Raw genomic sequence first — 18,988 nt, 5'->3', positions numbered from 1 at the left:
GGCTAATGTTAACACCACCAGTTCTTTTTAATGCTGTTAAAGCATTTCCTACTTTGATCCTTTGAACGATCCCTAGGCACCCTGTAACTGTGTGTCTATGACTGTAGCCATCTCATTCAAATCAATATTTTAAAGGTCACAAAGTTCCATTAATGGCTTTCTTAATTAAAAACTAAGCCACTGTCATGTAGAACTTGTTTCATATGGAAGTGAATTGATTATAAAACCTTATGCCAGATGTATCATTCATATCAGCAACATTAACACCAGAGGACACCATCAGCAAGTTTTACTGGGCAGAGGGAGAACTAAGGAAAAATCTGTGAGCATCAAACTATCAAACAGTAGCAAAATAAAAGGACCAGTTGACTGACATTTCCATCTGATTAAAACTGAGGTGGTACCCTCAAGGATACATATTCTGTACTTTTAGTTGTGAAGCATTATTGTACCATATTTAAAAGTTTTAAAAAGGTTTTAAAATTGTGTAGATTTCATACACCCCATTTCATGTTCAGGACATATTATGTTTTATTTTACAATGTACCTTTAGGGAACGCAACTGGATTTTAACACCAATGCTGTACCTTTAAAAATACATTTACACTGTTTATACCTTTAGTGAGAATAATGTGCCTGTACCGTACCTTTTTTCTGAGAGTATTGTGTGTCCTTGAATCAATAATAATAACTGAGCAAAGACTCTAACTGAACTTGTCACTGTTCTCTGTGTTTCAGTCTCTGTGAACTCCTGAGAACACGTAAATCGACCTAAAATAGACCTTCATTCAGAACGAGAAAGATTTGATTTGAGAAAGATATAAATGAGTGATATTGATGCAGGCACTGCATTATGCAACACACACACACACACACTACATGGCAAAGCCTTTAAATTATTCAAATTAGATGAGAGCGAGAGAGAGAATTGATAGAGGGTCCATTGTCATTGTTTTGACACTGAAGTGGCCAGACAAGCATTTACAGACAGATTTAGTGCTTTGAGACACTTGAAATTTGGCCTGTGGATGCAAGGCAGGCTAATGTAGGCCTTAATTAACACTCTCTGCTATGGGGTTAATTGTCAGTTGTGATTTAGCATGCTGCCCCAAACAGAAGAAGAGGTCATTGATGAAGGTGCAGCTGAATGTATAATATATTGAGTATACATCACTGCTTTGAGAGCATGTATAAAGATACCGACAGGTCTCCTAGATTATCTTTTAACTTATATAATGAATTCATTAAAAATGTAATAATAATAATAGCTTCTTAAACTTGACACTCACAGGTCACATTATTAGGTCCCTACTTTGTTTTTTTAGTTTGTTTTTAATGAGGCATGTGCATTTATTGCAGCTTTCTTCTACACAGGAGCTGCAGGGATTTTTCCACACTTCCAAAGTTGTCACTGTGGTGGTACCCTCTAGGGTATATATTCAGTACTTTTTGTTGGGAACATATTTGTATCATAGTCTATAATAATAGTAGATTTTAAAGTTATGTTGATTTCATACAATCCATTTACATGACTTATATTCTTTTATTTTACACAGTTTTATAATGAAATCTTACATACATTAACTCTCCCAATGTAGAAGAGAGAGTAATGTAGGGAACACAACTGGACTCTAGAACTACATCTGTACTTTTAAAGGTACATTTACACCATTTGTACCTTTAGTGACAATAATGTACCTATACCATAACATTTTATGAGAGCATACAGTAAAAGAACAGACAGAAGCTCCTCTATCTCAGGGATGAACACTTTAAGTACCTTTAATATGATAGATTTGCTGCTCTGAGACATCTTGCACAGTTGGTGTGTGTGTGTGTGTCGTAAATTAAGGCAATGCTTGTAGAATGAGGCACATGCAAAGACACACGCATATACACATATATTTAATAGCGTTGACAGGACCGACCAGAGGTTAATTTCATCACGTTCTAATCGACCTATCGTTGTTGTGCCTTGTCAAGGACTTTGTATCACATGCAAAGCTCCGAGTAATGCATTTAAAAAAGCAGTACAGATTTCTTTTGGTTTATTTTTAAAAATGAATTAAAAAAAAATTTAAATGGCAACAAATGTTACATAAAGTAAAGGAGATTGTACGGAGAGCAGTGCCCTTAAACCTGTGTGTGGGACATTGGTTTAATCAATAACACAGGCTGACGTCTAGATGAGAGCAATTTGTAGAAAGGTGCCTTTAAACTAAATTGATACAGGACAATACATATCAATGTGAATGAATGTCTGTATGTGTGAGTGAATGTGTTTGAGCCCAGATATGGATTGGCACTCTGTCCTGGGTGAAATCCTAGTGCCCGATGCAGTCCTCCAGGTGGACGGTCGTTCCTGGTCGAGAGTACGCTGTGCGCGTTTGGCTGCCGCTTCTCACCAGTGTGTGTGTGGATTGAGTGTTCTGAGCAGTGTGGATTGTAAAGCGTCCTTGGGTGTCTAGAATGGCGCTATATAAGTGTAACGATACATACAATATATGAGGATCACACAGGAACTGTTTGGCCATTTGTGTGTGTGTGTAAACTAAATAACCGTTTCACTGTTATTTTTTGACTCCAGCTGATGTAAGCATGTTATAATGTAAGTATTGTGCCACATTTAGATCAGTCTTTTTGTGACACTTCACTAATGTGCATTTTCTCTGGAAACATGACATAGCAGAGTTTGATGATGACAAGGCTTTGCTGCAAGCAGCCTGTCTGAGTGAAAGCTGGCAGGTGCTCTATTATGTTTCCTAAGCCACTTCACTCTGCAGTAATGAGCCATAGAAGCTGATTAGTCATATCTAATACCACAGATGTATCTCCCCCACCTAGACACGCACTCTCTCTCTCTCTCTCTACCAACCAGCATCCGTGACTGGTCCTCATAATGAGGTCAACAGCAGTGAGCAGTGGCAGCAGTGAGAAATTAAACTGTTGTATCTGTGTTTGTTTATTCCAATCTTATATGATTTTACATTTATTTTGGATAGAATGCCAATCAAATTGTGCCATCAGAAATACTTGTATTTAGAAGTGGTTCTTGGTGCACCATTTTGTTTAATGTGTAGTAGCATTAATAAATGATGTGGTAGAGGGATGCATTTTAGTACAGCTGTGCCCAGTGGTGTGTCACTTGTAATATATTGGTTCCCTGCATTTAATTTCAGTACATGTGAGTTTAAACTGTGGTATACTGAAGTGTAGCTATTAGGTGTAACTTTCTGGGAAATGTGAAATGAGCTGCTAATCAAATTTGCACAGGCCTAAACTAATTAAGCAGCCTTGCTTTCCACTAAAATGTTAATATAAAAATCAGGGCTTTAAACAACTTTGAACAAACAGATAAAATTCTGTTTAATGATTTAAATAAATAAATATTTAAAAGAGCCCCCTCCAGGGTGTGATCCTGCCTTGCACCCAATGATATCAGGTAGGCTCTGGACCCACCGCGAACCTGAATTGGATAAGCGGTTACAGATAATGAATGAATGAATGAATATTTAAAAGAGACATCTTTATTCAGAGAGTTTATATCATGTTTTGCACATAACCTTTTGTGGGTAAATAAGTGAATAAACCCTGCTCTTTCCACTCTATACTGTGTGTAACGCAGAGAGAAATGGGCCCCATTCAGCTCTGTCCCCTTTCACTTGAATGCAGAATGAGTGTTATTAGAGTGCAGCAGAAAGGCTGTGAGTTTAGCATTTGATACAATTACCATAAGGCAACAATGAGATGGTAAGTTTTGGCAGGTAAAAGTCCCACTGGGTGAAACACTCTAACTCCACTTTTGATTTGGCATTGTTTGCTAGCTTGTTGTGATGTGTAATCTATCGCTTGAAAAAATGTCAGCACACTGTGTGACACTGAAGCAGTATTTTAGTTTCCTGTAAAATAAAATTTTATTTATTTAACAAGAATGAAATATAATTCCTATAATTTCTCATTTATAGCCTTTGTCCCATCATTGGGTTCATCTGCCTTCAATCTCCCCTCACAGTTAATTTCTTCAAGTCCAAATACCACAGTCTGTCTCTTACACTGCATCACTTGTCAGTCACTCTCATACCTCCTACTTTATGTCTCATTGCTCAATGAAAACTCAGCACATCCCCAACATCAAACTGGTGTAGTATCCACAGTGAAATATGATGCTTATTTTTAACCAAATTCAAAGAAATTCTCTCTCTCTCTCTCTCTCTCTCTCTCTCTCACACACACACACACAGTCACACACACATGCACCTGTGAAACCTATAAATGTTACAGTGATTATGTTATAAATATATGTACTACATTTTGAGGTCAAATGCATAACTTTCTTTATTTTTGTGACTTATATACAGTAATATATAAACTTGTAGGCACACATGTTTTACAGGCATTTCATCAAAACAGTATTACATACTTGTTTTACAATTCTGGCATGATAAACAGCCTTGAGAAAATTCAGCATTGAATCTAAGCACATCCCCTACTCGAGAAACACATACCACCAACTGCTGGTGTGCCTATAGCTAAAGACAAAATTTGGATATAGGTGTCTGGTCATCTACAGCAGTTTCACTGTGGTGACATCTATTTGCCATTCTTTTACTTCTGGCTACAACCATATCAGTGGCATTCCTTTGACAAAACAGCACTTAATAACAGATAAATAGCTTTACTGCACTTGTTGTAATGTGCACAGCGTCGATGTAAATAAAGACAGCCAAAGCAGCAATATAAGCTAGCCAAAAAGCCCAATTCTACCAATATAATTACAAGACCCTTCATGGTAAAATATACACATATGAGATATTCCCCTCAAAAAGGTTGCTCTAATTTATTAATAGTCAGAAAACATGAGTAGCTTCTTGTTAGGTATAGTGTAGGAAAATTACGGAAGTTTTTTTGTGTTAGCTTTTCGCAGTTAGTATCTGAAACTGTGCTGCTGCTTTAATCATGCAATTCCATCAGTTAACTTTATATAACATTTAAATATCTTGCCAGTTTCGTTGAAGCAAACCACACCATAAATAACCAACACACTCTATTTGCAAAAAGGCCACTTTCTGAATTCACAAAATAAATAAAATTAATAAATTCTCTAAACATATTGAGAATTGCACTATTTTGGAACAAACCCAGAACACACGGTTATTGGGACACGTCTGTCTCTCTAAATAAAGTATTAGGTCTGGGATATGTTCCACTTTATACTTTGGAGGAAGGACAAACATTTTCTTTCTATTATTTCTTTCATTGCAATAGTATCTGCAATAAAGTAAGCAGGTCTTTAACATGTCTGAACCTAAAGGAAGTTCATCTTGACTGAGTTGTTTTTGATTATGTTTTTTCTTTGTATGATTCTGCTCATTTGTCTGATAAATAATTTCTAGTTTTGGAGGCTAAAGACCTAATTAGTATCAGATCAATCAGATCAACCAAACTGTTGATTTTAGTTTAAGTGTACACCAAGAACTCAGAACCAAAATGTATGGCATTGTTCTCAAGATACAGTCTGTAAATTATTTATCTAATGTTAATGAAAAAAAAGGCAGAGGCAGAAATGTTAAATATTACTGTCTTTGACTGGACAATAACTTGACATTAAGGCCTGTTTCTTTGTTGTTGTAAGGTATATGATTAGCCTGAAGACTATAAAGATTTTTGCATGTTACCCAAGTGGGATTCAAAAATAGTACTTTCATGAAAATAGTATACAATCTAAACAGTACTGTAAGCATTAGAGCTTATCACCATTATTGTCTGGCTCAAAATTATTTTGAACCATTTGTTTCACCACACATCCTGATCCCAAATGTAACATAACCAATTCAGGAGCATCCATTAACTCCCTTTATAATACTTTAGCAAAATTTACACATATTGCTTTATGTAGCATGGATCTTAGGGGGCATTGTATTCATGCAGAATACTGTCTAAAATTATCTTTTTTTTTTTGCAGTTCCTCAATTGAAGGTCATTCTTCTTTATTCACAGTTGCAAAAGATTGTGGTAAGGAGGGCCAATCAACAGGCCTTGTTATTGTTTACCAAGACTCTGTTGTCTCTGAGAATGAGAGAGGGTGCCTAGCATAAGCCTTGCTGTTTGGTATTAAGGTCTGGTGCAAATTGCAGTGGGTGAACCTGAATCCACCCACTGGTGAACGAGAAGCATCACTATGACCAAACGTGAGTATGGTTCTGCAGGGTTTTCTATGTAAATTGTCTGTTGTGTAAGTGTTGGTGGGCCCCCCACATAACAGCCATTGATCCCTTCACTGACTGAGAGTCCAGTCCAGGGAAATATGTCATGGCATGCGCCTCTCTCTTTGTCAGTTGTAAACTTTATTAGCCAGAATGGTTAGGTCATGAGAATCTGTACGCTTCCCTCCGGCCCAAACCAGAGTCCAGATATAGGATCACTTCACATAACAATGCACTTGCCCTTTAGCTTCTCTGCCCTTTTCTGCTGCTTGTTCTTTTTGCCATCGATCTGGAGGCTGACAGTCCTGCGCTTTTCCAGGTTGAGCAGCTCCTGGAAAAGCTCCTTTACATTGTGGTTCGTCTTTGCTGAGGTCTCCATAAAAGCACACTTCCATCTCTTTGACAGTGCCTCGCCATCACTGCTTTCCACTTCCCGGCAATTTGTCTCATCTATCTTGTTGCCCACCAGCATGATAGGGATGTTCTCTATGTCACCCTTGATTTGGCAGATCTGTTCAAAAATGGGCTTCAGCTCTTCCAGTGACTGCTTGCTCGTGATGGAATACACCAGGATGAAGGCGTGTCCCTTGGAGATGGACAAGCGCTGCATGGCGGGAAACTGGTGGCTACCCGTGGTGTCAGTGATCTGCAAAGTGCAGATGCTCTTGTCACAGCTGATTACTTGCCTGTAGGTGTCCTCAATGGTGGGGATGTAGCTCTCGCGGAAGGTTCCCTTCACAAAGCGTAGGACAAGGGAACTCTTCCCAACTCCTCCAGCTCCAAACACCACCACCCGATAATCATTGCTCTGCTCTGGCATTGTTCTTAGTGAATTCTTCGAGAGAACAAAACAAGAGACATGATATTTTATATTAATATTTTTGCATTTTCATAAAAAAACTGGCAAATGTTTTATATGGATTCAGGTCTTTGTGCCTTAGATTTCTAGAATGGCCAAATATAGGTCCTCATAACATAGGCCTATCATAACTACAGGTCTAACTACTGGCACATATGGTTGCTTTGTGGGTTGTTGGTTAAAAAAAATAATAAAAAAAAAACACAATATCTGCATAAAACAAACTTTAATTTTACCAAAGTAAATTACTGACAAAGCTGATTGCAGACAGGGCAGAAATACAAATCAATCATACCAAAAGGGAATTTTCTGCAAAGAAAAGTGATGTAAAGGTGTTGTTCGATAAACATCAGCTACATAGAAAGGTCATTAGAAGGTAGCCCTTAACTTGGATTCCGTCACAGACCTGAAGTATGAAATACAGCCCCTAGATAAAACTGAGGAAATTTGGAAAAAAACACTGTGGACTGATGAATAATAAATTGAACACTTTGCCTATAATTTCTAAAGGTATGTTTGGAAAATAGTGACCCCGAGTTTCAATAACTAAACATCTGACCAGTGGTAAAGCCCAGTGAAGGATCAGTGGCTTTGAGGTTGTGTGGCATCTAGAGGATCAGTGAGGTAAAGAAGGTATTGGCATTTACAATAGGACAACAATTGAAAGGACACCTTACAAACAACCATAAACTTATTCCAGAAATATGGCACTGGTTTTTAATTACCGTTTACAGACTTGAAAATAAGAACATTTCTGGGTTCATCTTAAATATGATTTTAATGCCTATTTTGCATTTTTTTTTATTTTAAACTGGAAATTTTCTACAAAGGCAAGTGGGAGAAAAACGTTTCTGTAATTTCAGCCAATGAATGCCTAAAAATTAAAATAATAATAATAATAATTTAGCACAGAAAATTATGCAAGTTGCAGAACAATTTCAGATGAATGAAAGCTGCATGTAGAGGTGGTGTCTTTTCACTTTGGATATCAATTATATTATAAAGCTTATAAACTGAACAGGGCAACATAAATGAAAGCCTGAGCCAGCAACATTTACACCATCCGTCGCCATGCGTCAGAATGCGTGTGTAAATACGGGCTAGCCGGGCGACACTGCCTCTTTTTAAATTGTAAAAGTACAATATTATCTATTTTATATTTCATTTAAATCTGCTTGTGTCCGCATTTTCCCCTTTTAAATCGCCTGTCTTTGAAAGAAGACCCGAAATCGATAAAAAAGCCACTTTACACGCGAAAATATAGCTAGAAATGGCAAAGAAGAGGGCAGTTTCAGGTTCGAGGAGACCGAAGCGCGTGTAAGGATACAGTGTGGCGTTGTTAACGGGACACAGCCTGTTTTACTTAATTTTTAAGTATCGTTGTATTTTGTAACAGTGGGTAAAGCGCCATGGGGCTGCCCTGCTGCTCATGGAGGCAAGGGGAGTGATGCAGAGAAGATGCAGCAAAGCGTTCAGTAAGTACAACGCCACTTTTATTGGCCGCGTCTTAAACCGCACAGTACCGGACTAAATAGTGTAAAAACAGCACCTCCATTAGAAGTACATCCATTAGTGAAGCATGTAAAATACATGTGGTTTTGGACGCAGCCATTTAGATACTGTTTGCACCGGACTTAACAGCTAGTGTGACAAAAACACTACCCCATATTTAGAGGTGCACACTTTAGTACAACGTGTACAGTAGAGTGGAATATGCATTAAAACAACCGCGGATGTTTGGCGTCAGTAAAATTAAGACATAACGTACTTATTTTCTTATAGGGTACAAAGATAACTCGACAAAGGTGTAGCTTTATGTTTCTACAGAGAATTAAAAATCAAAAGAGCTTCACTCACCTCCAAAAAGCGGTCGGATAGAGAGAACCTCACTCTAATGGCATGGTACTGTACCCTGAGCTTGTCTTCTCTCTCTCATATGAGAATCAGAGCCGGGGCTGAAAAACCCATTATGAGCTCGACCTCGGATATTTAAGGCAGAAATAGAAATAAATAAAAAATTAATCGGAAAAAAAAAACTCTACAAAGGATGGGGAGATTCGCCTCCCCGTGTGACGTCACTTGCGCTGACGTAAGGTGGATTCTCACCACTGCTTTAAACCCTTTGGTGCTGGATTTTAAATCCTAACCGTTTTCCGACAAGCCCCGCCTTCACGAGCTACGATTGGTTGATGTTGGCTCACCGTGGCTAGGATTGGTTAGAACAATCGGGAGTGTTTCTTTGTATCCTGCATTTTAGTCACTGAGATGTAAATATGTTATTCAGAATAATATTGCCGGAATTAATTAAGCTAATGCTGTGATGGGGGCAAAATAAAAACGTGGATGGTGGTCTGTTTGTCAGCATCAAGTGAAGCTTATCAGCAGTAAAACAAACCTTGTGTTCTGTTTAAATGTCACGTCTGAGTTAGGTAGATAACTTATGCCCAGATATTAGCACTGTCAAATAGGAATGTCCATCAGGTCATTTCATGTTAGATATTTTTGATGTTTGGCTAGTAATCCTGTGTTGCGGTACACCCTAGCATGACCAGCATGAAATTCATGCACACCTTATAACATGTCTTCCCCCAGCAAACTACTTTTGGGCTTGTGCTCCCTTACAACTCTCTCAAATTAGCAAATTATCAATAGAAAGCTCATGTTTGGAAGTAAAAATTTAATCACAGTCTATCATTAAAATGCATTTAGCATCAAGCAGTGTTTTGATGTAATCAACCATTTGATGTAATGACTCTCTGTGAGGGAGCTCCAGATGTCTGGACACTCTCACTTCCACTTTAAACTGTTTGAAGACATTCATTACAAAAAACTGCCTGCCTGCAAAGATTTATTCAGGGTTAAGTTTAACGTACTGAAACATACTCCCATTCCCATTAATTACAAATTTTATACATAAAAAATAAACTGCTTACGTATTGATAAGATAATATATGTAGGATTGTGTGTCTTCCAGAACCTAATATTGTGTTGATGTATGAATAAAAATATACATTTAAAAATAAAATATAAATAGCTGTACAAATACATATTTATTATTATTATTATTATTAATATTATATTAAATAGAGAAATGTATAAAACTAATAAGAAACAAAAGAAAATCATATTCATGTTCTTTTCCACTTAACCAATTTCAGAGTCATGGTTAACAAAATAAAAAAAAAAACAATAACAGAAAAACTAACAATATAAATACTAAATAAGTTCTGTAAAATAATAATTAAAAAAATTAAACCAGTGCAAATACAGCACCTTTGTGTTGGATGATACAGTAACTGAGAAAGGAACCAATCAGTTCAGTGTTTTTTGCATGATGTGTCAGCCAATCATATGGCTGGAGGGCAAGGTGGGCATAGCTTGTCTGAAAACGGGTGGGGTTATAATAATAAAGAAACCCCCGCAGCGTGGGCAGTTCACTGGGAATTCACAGCTGTGAACATCTGCATTAAACACAATATCTCTGTCGTTTATTGTTAGGTAGCTAATGAAACATCTCTGAGCTCTAGGAAAACATAAATAGTGTTTTTATTACTGATTAAATGACAGCGAGGAGCTTCCAGGGGTTTTTTGTCACTGTAAAGACTGCAGTTCAATACATACACTGATATACCATAACATTAAAATGACCTGCATGTTTCTACATTATTGTACTTTTTATCAGCTCTACTGACCATTTAGGTGCTTGTTGTAACATGTCTGTTGCTCAGCATACATTGTCAGGCTGCTTTCACTCTGCCCTTCAGTAGTAAGGGCCACCACAGAGCAAGTATGATTTAGTTTGTGGATCTTTCTCAGCGCTGCAGTGACATGGTGGTGATGTGTTAGTGTGTGTTGTGATGGTAAAAGTGGATCAGACACAGCAGTGCACCTGAAGTTTTTAAACTTGGTGCAAAAAGCATAAATAATATATATTTAACATAAAAACAACAAACTTCTAATTACAATTTCAGACTTCTCAGTATGTCATTTATTACACACAGTGATCTTTGATGTTTGCATGTTTTTGTGTTTAAAATGGACATTGAGAGTAAATACACAAATGTCCGAAAAAGTCTGAAGTCTCAGAAAAAACTCTGTGTGGTGTTACACCCATATTCTATAATAAATGTATATTTTTAAGTTACATTGATTATTATTGAAGCTTACAAATGTTCACAAATTCTTCCCTTCTGGAGAAGAGAAGGTGATCCACATTTTTATGAAACACAAATGGACTAAAACCACAGTGTACCTTTTAAATATATTTTTACACTTAACTGTAAAATACAGTGTATAATGAAAAGTGAATTAATTCATTCACTTCATTCATTGTCTGTAGCCGCTTATCCAGTTCATGGTCACGGTGGGTCCAGAGCCTACCATGAATCATTGGGCGCATTGGACAGTGGAAGGACAGACACAAACCCCTTCATATTCCTTTCATCTCATGCAGGAGTTGTTTTGGTGGTCTGCCAGGTATTGGATGGTTGATAGAGGTCCCATTCTATCTATGATTTTGTCATTATTCAAAATATTTGTTTTAGAAAAATGTTTATTTCAGTTATTTTCCTTTTCCTCATATCAGGGCATCATCTTGCATCTAACCTCTTTAGACATCTTCTGAACAGCAAGTTAATTGAAATGAATGGCTTTTGTGAATGCACGTAATATAAATGTACAGTTTTCTCAGATTTTTTACAGCACTAAATAAAATGGATAAACAGTAGAACTGTTTTTGTATTTCCCTAAAGCACTCTCCTGCCTCCTGTTGGGGGTCTGTGGCATATATAGTTCAGTAATACCTTTTAGGTGTGCGTGTGAGGGGGTGGGGGTGTTGAAGCATACTTTCAGTTGAGCTTAGGGTTAGGGTTAGGCTAGTAGTATTACGTATATGTGAATGGTCAGTCTATGTATTGGCCTCAAAAATGCATAAAAACGCTTGTGCGTGTGTGTGTGTGTGTGTGTGCTGTCATACTCTCCTGAAGAGTAAGAGCATTTCTCGGGCTTCCGCTGAGCAGGGGTCTCTAAAAATAGGCTGAAGTATGAGTTCTCTCACACTGCATCCTCAGATTGCTTGATGAAAAGAGAAAATGTCTTACCACAAAGTAAAGTGAAGAAAAAAAAACAGTTTGGAGAGTTGCCACATAACGAAGAAGTAGCTGAAGAGCACTGAATTAAATGTCACACTCTTACAACATGCAGCGAGACCCCTTTTTGTGAAACCTGAGAACGCAGGTTTCAGAGAAAATAAGTTTAATACTGCCACAGCTGGAACAAAAATGTATCCTCAGTTTTATATTTTTTAACATAAACTCTTTTTTCTGTTTTTTTTTTTTTTTTAAATAATTTGAATATAGCATCTGTTGGTTACATTTGATCAGAATTTCAGAAGTAACAGGCCAATAGAAATGGTCCAAAATGATAATATAATAATTTTTATACTATCTTACATTGAATATTTAGTAGGTTTGTAACTTCTCTGGAAAAGTTGCTTTTGTAGATGAAAAGCACCTCATGGAACTGGCTCGTAAATCACTCACCTTCTCATCTCACTCACACATAGGAGCTGAGTGAGTTGAGGAAGATGGTTTTGTTCAGACAACAACTATAAACTAACTGTTGTTTTGTTTGGTATTTCATCAGTCTCAGATTGAGGTTATAAGGACAGTCAATGCAATAACAACCACAGTAATATTATCATTTTGTTGTTTTAGATGGAGGGTCTTTTGTTGTTTGTGCTTCAACGATGTTAAAACTAGGACACAGTGTTTTGATGTGAAGCAGTGAATAGCAGTTTTGTTGAGTATTTCCTAAATGTGAGTATGTTTGTACGAATGTGAATGAGCTTCCTGAGAATGTAGAATAAGACCCTTAATTTATTACATGTAAGTCAAAACAATTATGAAATAAAATATATAAAATTCTCAGTGTAGGAGAAAACAAATCATTATTTAACTAAAATGTAAGCAGCTAAATCTAAATTATTTTTGTCCACATTTTGCCTGTATTTTAGATTTTATTCTTTGGAGGAGACTTGCATTATGTGTTAATACTCCTATACCTCCAAAGTTTTTTCTGCATTTCAAAATGATTGGTTTGGATATATTTTCTAATTTATTATTTTTGAATTTCACCATCTTATCTTTAGCCCATAACTGCTCGTGTCTCTGTAATATACTGTATATAGTATAAATTAAGATTGTATTGTAACTTAGAAATAGTTTACACTAAAATTAGAATGCAACACACTAAGTGTAGTGTTGTTCAATGAACTGGGTTACTTTTATTTTTTTGTTACTATATATGAAAAAGTATATGTCAGAAGTACAGATTCAGAAAGGAAGTACACACTGAGCATCTGTAGTGTTTCAAGTCAGTGTGGCATAACCAGACCTTTACCATTATCACTAAACATAACTGGCTTCACTGCACTGATGTGTAACACACACACGCACACACACACACGCACACACACACACACACACACACACACACACACAAAACATCATATCACACCCTGTCCTTTCAGCATTATTTCACAGCTTTATATTCCCCCACAATTACCATGGAAACCAAGATTTTCTGCTGTGCTTATATTTCATACACATAAAAATCACAGTGGAGTTAATTACTTATTAACAACATCAGACAACATTACATCACATCAGCACAATTAAAACATACACTATCCATACAGAGCTTATATACATTAATATCATAGTCTCCAAGGAGGTAATAACATACATTAGTAACATCTCATTGCTCATTGTGCGTTATGCTTCTGTTTGTCACATATTCTTTTTTGAAGTGGTGCAGTAATACATTTGAAAATATTGCGGGACTTATCTTGTATGCCATCATCCATCTGTACACCACTGATAAGGATTAATTCAGACACCGCAGGTTTGCTGTCACTCCAAAAAAGAAAGAAAAATATGTATTAATGATACTGTCACTGAGCAAAGCTACATATCTCCACAATACTGACTTACTGGTAACATTCAATATAAATTAATACAAAAAGATTTATTTAATCATTTAATACAACAAGATTTATATACATTCTGACACAATGTGTATGGCAGACAGAATTGTATTTAATTAATAAATAAATATAATTTAAATAATATAATTAAACGAATTTAAAAAAAAAAGATGCAAGGTTATTTCAGAGAAGAAAATTGTAGGGGTACTTAAAATTTGCTGTAACCAATTTCTGAATGCTCAGAAATGAACCTCACACCAACACATCATATGACACAGAGGTGAAAAAGCAATTGGTCATCGCATTTCAGTTTCACTTCGGCCTTCTTACAATGCAGTTTTGCCCTCGACTGCACTACCGGCTCTGGGTTACTCACTGAAGCTCTGCTCTAGTTTCTAGTTCAGAAAAAAACAGGCAAGCAATAAAACTATAAATCTTATGCTTGATGCTTCCTAAGAAAATACACATACTGTAGATAACTTTATACATCAAAAACTTTCATACAGTAGTCATTGTTTTAAAAAAAAGGCCATTAATAATATAATTTATCATAATCGATCTACATATAGTCTGTAATATATATCTATGATATTAGTCTAGAAAGACTAATTAATAGTACATATACAAGAGTAAAATTTAAAAAAATAACAGTAGAAAAGCAACATTTTATTGTCTAACATACACTTTTATGGGTGTTTATTCAAAATATATTGTAAATGATATCTGTAAAAGTGGAAAAACTGTTTAGTACTGTTTAAAAGCTATCATAGAATCTATATATATATATATATATATATATATATATATATATATATATATATATATATATATATATATATATATAGTTCTGTATGTATTTTAATCTAATTTTATAATAATTCATTTCTGTTAATTAAAGGGACGTCCATTACCAAACCCATGTCAACATTTTATTAGATATTTAGCATGTATAATAAATGTTTCACTCGAAAGTAGACTGTGGTCCATGTGCACATTTGTATGTGCTTTTGCTTTAGATAAAAGGGGAAGTCAAGCTTAAAAAAGAAAAAAAAAAATACAAAAAACACCAAAGGAAGTAGCTACAAGTAACTTAAAATGAGGAAGCTCTCGCCAAGAGTTCCAGTTAAAGCTAAAAAATTTTTTCAGACCTGTGAGAAGTTGAAACATACCGTGTTTTACAGGGGTAACGCCTGTTTGATTTTGGATGCTACCCACGCCCCAAAAGCCCTTGGTGCTGAAGACCTTCTCTGAGACTGAGGTCCTGCTGGGGCTGAGGCGTTTGAAATATCCATCTCAGTTTTGGCCATACCACATCCTGTTCTTCTGTACACTGCTCATCAACATGGTCGCCACGGCGCCTTGCTTCAGCTTTAAGTAGAAGAGTGGCGTAAATTCAGAAAGGTAAAGTCAGGATTCTCCATCGGAATGGCTTTATTTTATTTTCACAGGGTTTGTGTGATTATTTGTCTTAATAGAAATGACCTGTCTATTTTTTCTTAACTAGTTTTAGTCAATGGCAGAAAAGGCCAAAACTGACAGGCGTTTAAACCAAGACTAATGACAAGTGTATGGGTCAGTTATAAAAATGGCACTTTTTGTTAGTGGTTGAGTTGTGTAGAAAAACATTTGTGAAGTGGAAAATGTAAAGCTTGTTATTATCTATTATTATTTTGTATTTCTAATTTAGATGATCTGAAAACAATGGTGTGTTTCTGTCACAGAAGTGGCGTCACTGTAAATTTGGCAGTGGGCCGGATTCCTATGAAATTTTTATCAAATATGATGTTTTTCTGCTTCATAGCATTGAGGATGTTTGTTTTGTGGCTGATATATCTGATCTTTCATTAGTCAGTTGCTTTGAAGCAAACATAAAAAGCTATGTGTGAGTTTAAATCTCCCCTGTAGTATTCTTTTAATACTGTAGTATGCTTTAAAAAATTTTAACATTATAATCTGATCTTTAGAAATTATTTTGAATAATTCATGATTCAACATATTTGTTATAAATATGACTGAAATATAAATATATGAAAATATGTACCATTACTGTATATTTTTCTTCTTTAGCTGTGGAAAAAGTGCTAAAAACTAACAGACCTTTAAACAGATATATATTTTTTAACTTTCCTGTCATTTAGCATGCAACACTAAACACATACACCCTGAGTTCTCTGTAAAGCTTTGGCTTAATGAATGAAATTCTGATGCGGTTCTCACTGATGAGTGCTGGTAATCTTTAGCCTTAAGACGTCTATTAAATGTAGTGTTTAAAGATGATTAGAGTATTTTTAAAGAAGACAATTCCAATAAACAAAATAAAAGAGGTGAGAAAAATGAAGAAAAAAAAAAAAAAATATATATATATATATATATATATACACACTCATACATTCATTCATTGTCTGTATCTTTCATACTGTTGTTGATAGAAACTGAACATACAAAGAGTTTATTACTCACATTGAATAAATTGTGAATATGATGCCTGACACATTGATTCATGGCAACATATAAAACAGAGCCGATCTGGCTGACATATCTGGCCTTTTATTAAAGTCAGTAAATCTTAGAAGAATTTGCAAAATGAAATGAACAGCTAAAATTATATCATGTCAAATTTAAAAGCCATTTATTGAAGAGAAGTATATACAGACACATTTATTCCTGATTTGCTTCAATTTTACAATTAAAAAGCGAAGAAGGCGTGTGTTCATTTTCAATGTTTTGAGGTGTAAATAAAATGATTAGCTTTGTGTTGGAGACATCATTACTTCTGGTTCCTATCATGAGAAATCTTAATTGGTATCTTCCTCTACAGCATATCATTTGACATCAGACACTCTCAGCGATGTTGTGAACATCTCCGTCTGTGAATTATGAGGAACTTTTGAAAAGTGGAATTCCCCATTTTATGCTATCTCTGCATCTCTAGTATCAGTGTTTTTCCCCATAAAATAACAAAGGAGAAATTAACTGGGTTTTACATCATCATTTTCATTCAGAAATCTCAGCATAACATGAGGAGATAATGCTAAATGTGGGTTACAGTGATTTATAACTGATTGCTTTCTGTGCTTAAGTGAAAAAATTGGCGCTCTTTTTCTGCCTGAATAATGATCTTTGTTGGCCAGTGCAGACGGCCCCTCTGTATGGAACCTTTTGTGGTGAGACTATGCTCATAGAGCTGTGTTTGTACCTGTGCCCGACTCATTCTTCTCTTTCAAGTTACAAAGCAGCAGTGAGCTTTTGTTGCCGTGTGTAAGGTGTGCTGTGTTTCTTAATTAGGTCTGAAAAGGACAGCAGGATGTAAACCTTCCTGTTGCTTTATTTGACTTGTTTGAACTGTACCTACATTTAACATGTATGTGGAACAGCTGCATTCTTCAATATTCCAAAAAAACGTCTTACTGTTCTGGATGATTTATTCAGAATAATTCCATTGTTGTAGTGCTCACAGTGTGGGTGACAGTGTGTGAAAAATATGAAACTACAGATTTACAGGCTCAAACCTTCTTTACTTCTAATGTAAATTATTGCAGAACGATTTAATCCAAAGTGATTTGGAACGTTTCGGTTGCTGCATTAAAGTCTCACACAATGCAAAGGACATCTTGTGTTCAGCGGATGTATGAAAATAGAGGGCAAGCATTTTTTTGGATATATTGGAAGTGGCTAATATACTATAAACTATCTTTTACACCCATTTCATTCCAGTGTAACTGAAGTTGCCCATAACACCACAAGACCATTTACGTTTAATCAGGGCTTAAAGGGTGGTTACACACAACCCAGGCTCAATTTTTGACAACGAGCTCAGCTATGAGTGAAATGGAGCTTAAAGAAGTGTTGAACCATGTCACCTGTTTACAGAGCAGTTATTATTATCTTACCCTTGTAACAATGCTGAAACTCCAGTTGTCTTGGATCTTTAGCTCTGTGCTCAGCTTTAGTGGTTTTGATCGTAACCTGTAACTGTAACCCTTCTGTATTTATTCAAAAGGGTTTGATTTGAAATTCTTAGCTCTAGAGCAATGTAAATGCATCTTCAAATCATTGTACACATTCATGATGATAACCATGCATCCAAAAGGTTTAGCACCTCTTAAATCTACCTCGGTTACTTGAAATGGTTATAAATATGAAATATGACCCTGAGAGACTTTTTTTGACCATTTTGATAAAAGGTTGTTTGATAAAAGATGTATATTTAGGGGGTTGAAAGGCAAAAAGTCCCACCAAAAACATTGTTTTGTGTTATAAACATTTTTTATTAAGATAGTAAATAACAGTGGATAAATATATAGTAAAAATATAATGGCTTTGGCTCTTGGTTCCTTTTATCACTTTTACTATTTGCACTGGGCAACATGATAAAATGTTCTCCTTTTTAATAATAGATTGCATACTTCTGAGTAGATGATATATAAATTCATAAACCCCTGAATATTGTCATTCATTAATTGTGAAAAAGTTCATTTAAAGTACGGCCAGTACTCAGTGAGTAAAATAACTTCCAACAGTGAAAACCCGCAAATCCTACCAACGTGCTACTGGGAAATGTAATAGAACTAAAACATGTTTTGCTTTAACAAGTTTTCATGTTCTTACAAATTCCTGCAACTGGTTTGACTTTCCTAAAAAGAACAGTTTCTTAACCAGTTTTGACCAGTTTATTTACTAGGCAGAAAAAAAAGCAAAAAACAAAGGAGCATAAAAAGAAGCGTGAAAAAAAGGCGTGAGAGGCGCTCTATGCTGTGTGAGCTGACAAATATGCAACTGCTCTAAACAGTTTTTGGTGTTACAAAAAAAGATCTGAAACATATGACATGTATGCATATTTATAAACATTTATCATGTAAAACATCGATCCAGACCCAAATCCAGATCCAAACGTATGAGATTTAAAATAAAATACCTGTCCTAAAATACCGATACCTGTCA

The 18,988-nt window shown here is 35.7% G+C and overlaps 2 protein-coding genes across 5 annotated transcripts in view; one reads left to right on the top strand and one right to left on the bottom strand.

Annotated features, from left to right (window-relative positions):
- The window catches only part of syk (spleen tyrosine kinase), a 48,958-nt gene that overhangs the window by 11,258 nt on the left and 18,712 nt on the right, over positions 1-18,988 (top strand). The window contains exons 1-2 of one of the 4 annotated variants that reach the window (XM_066650753.1): positions 8,337-8,537; positions 15,229-15,448. The gene's annotated coding sequence lies outside the window, so the exon portion shown is untranslated. Of the gene's footprint in view, positions 1-8,336; positions 8,538-15,187; positions 15,449-18,988 lie in introns of those variants that run through there. The other 3 variants (XM_066650754.1, XM_066650755.1, XM_066650756.1) reach the window with 3 other exon arrangements.
- On the bottom strand, positions 4,322-9,084 carry LOC136674649 (GTP-binding protein Di-Ras2). The gene is made up of 2 exons (XM_066650757.1): positions 8,920-9,084; positions 4,322-7,038 (listed from the first exon to the last, which is right to left on the bottom strand). The coding sequence occupies exon 2, from the start codon at positions 7,021-7,023 to the stop codon at positions 6,424-6,426; it is 600 nt and encodes a 199-aa protein (XP_066506854.1). The 5' UTR covers positions 7,024-7,038; positions 8,920-9,084; the 3' UTR covers positions 4,322-6,423.

Source organism: Hoplias malabaricus, chromosome 18 (genome assembly GCF_029633855.1).
Source record: "Hoplias malabaricus isolate fHopMal1 chromosome 18, fHopMal1.hap1, whole genome shotgun sequence".
Lineage (NCBI taxonomy): Eukaryota > Metazoa > Chordata > Actinopteri > Characiformes > Erythrinidae > Hoplias > Hoplias malabaricus.
The sequence above is the reverse complement of the archived record's forward strand: the minus strand, read 5'-3'. Positions and strand labels throughout refer to the sequence as shown.

Coding starts and splice junctions, on each gene's coding strand:
- LOC136674649 (XM_066650757.1), bottom strand. CDS start 7,023: ATGCCAGAGCAGAGCAATGATTATCGGGTGGTGGTGTTTGGAGCTGGA.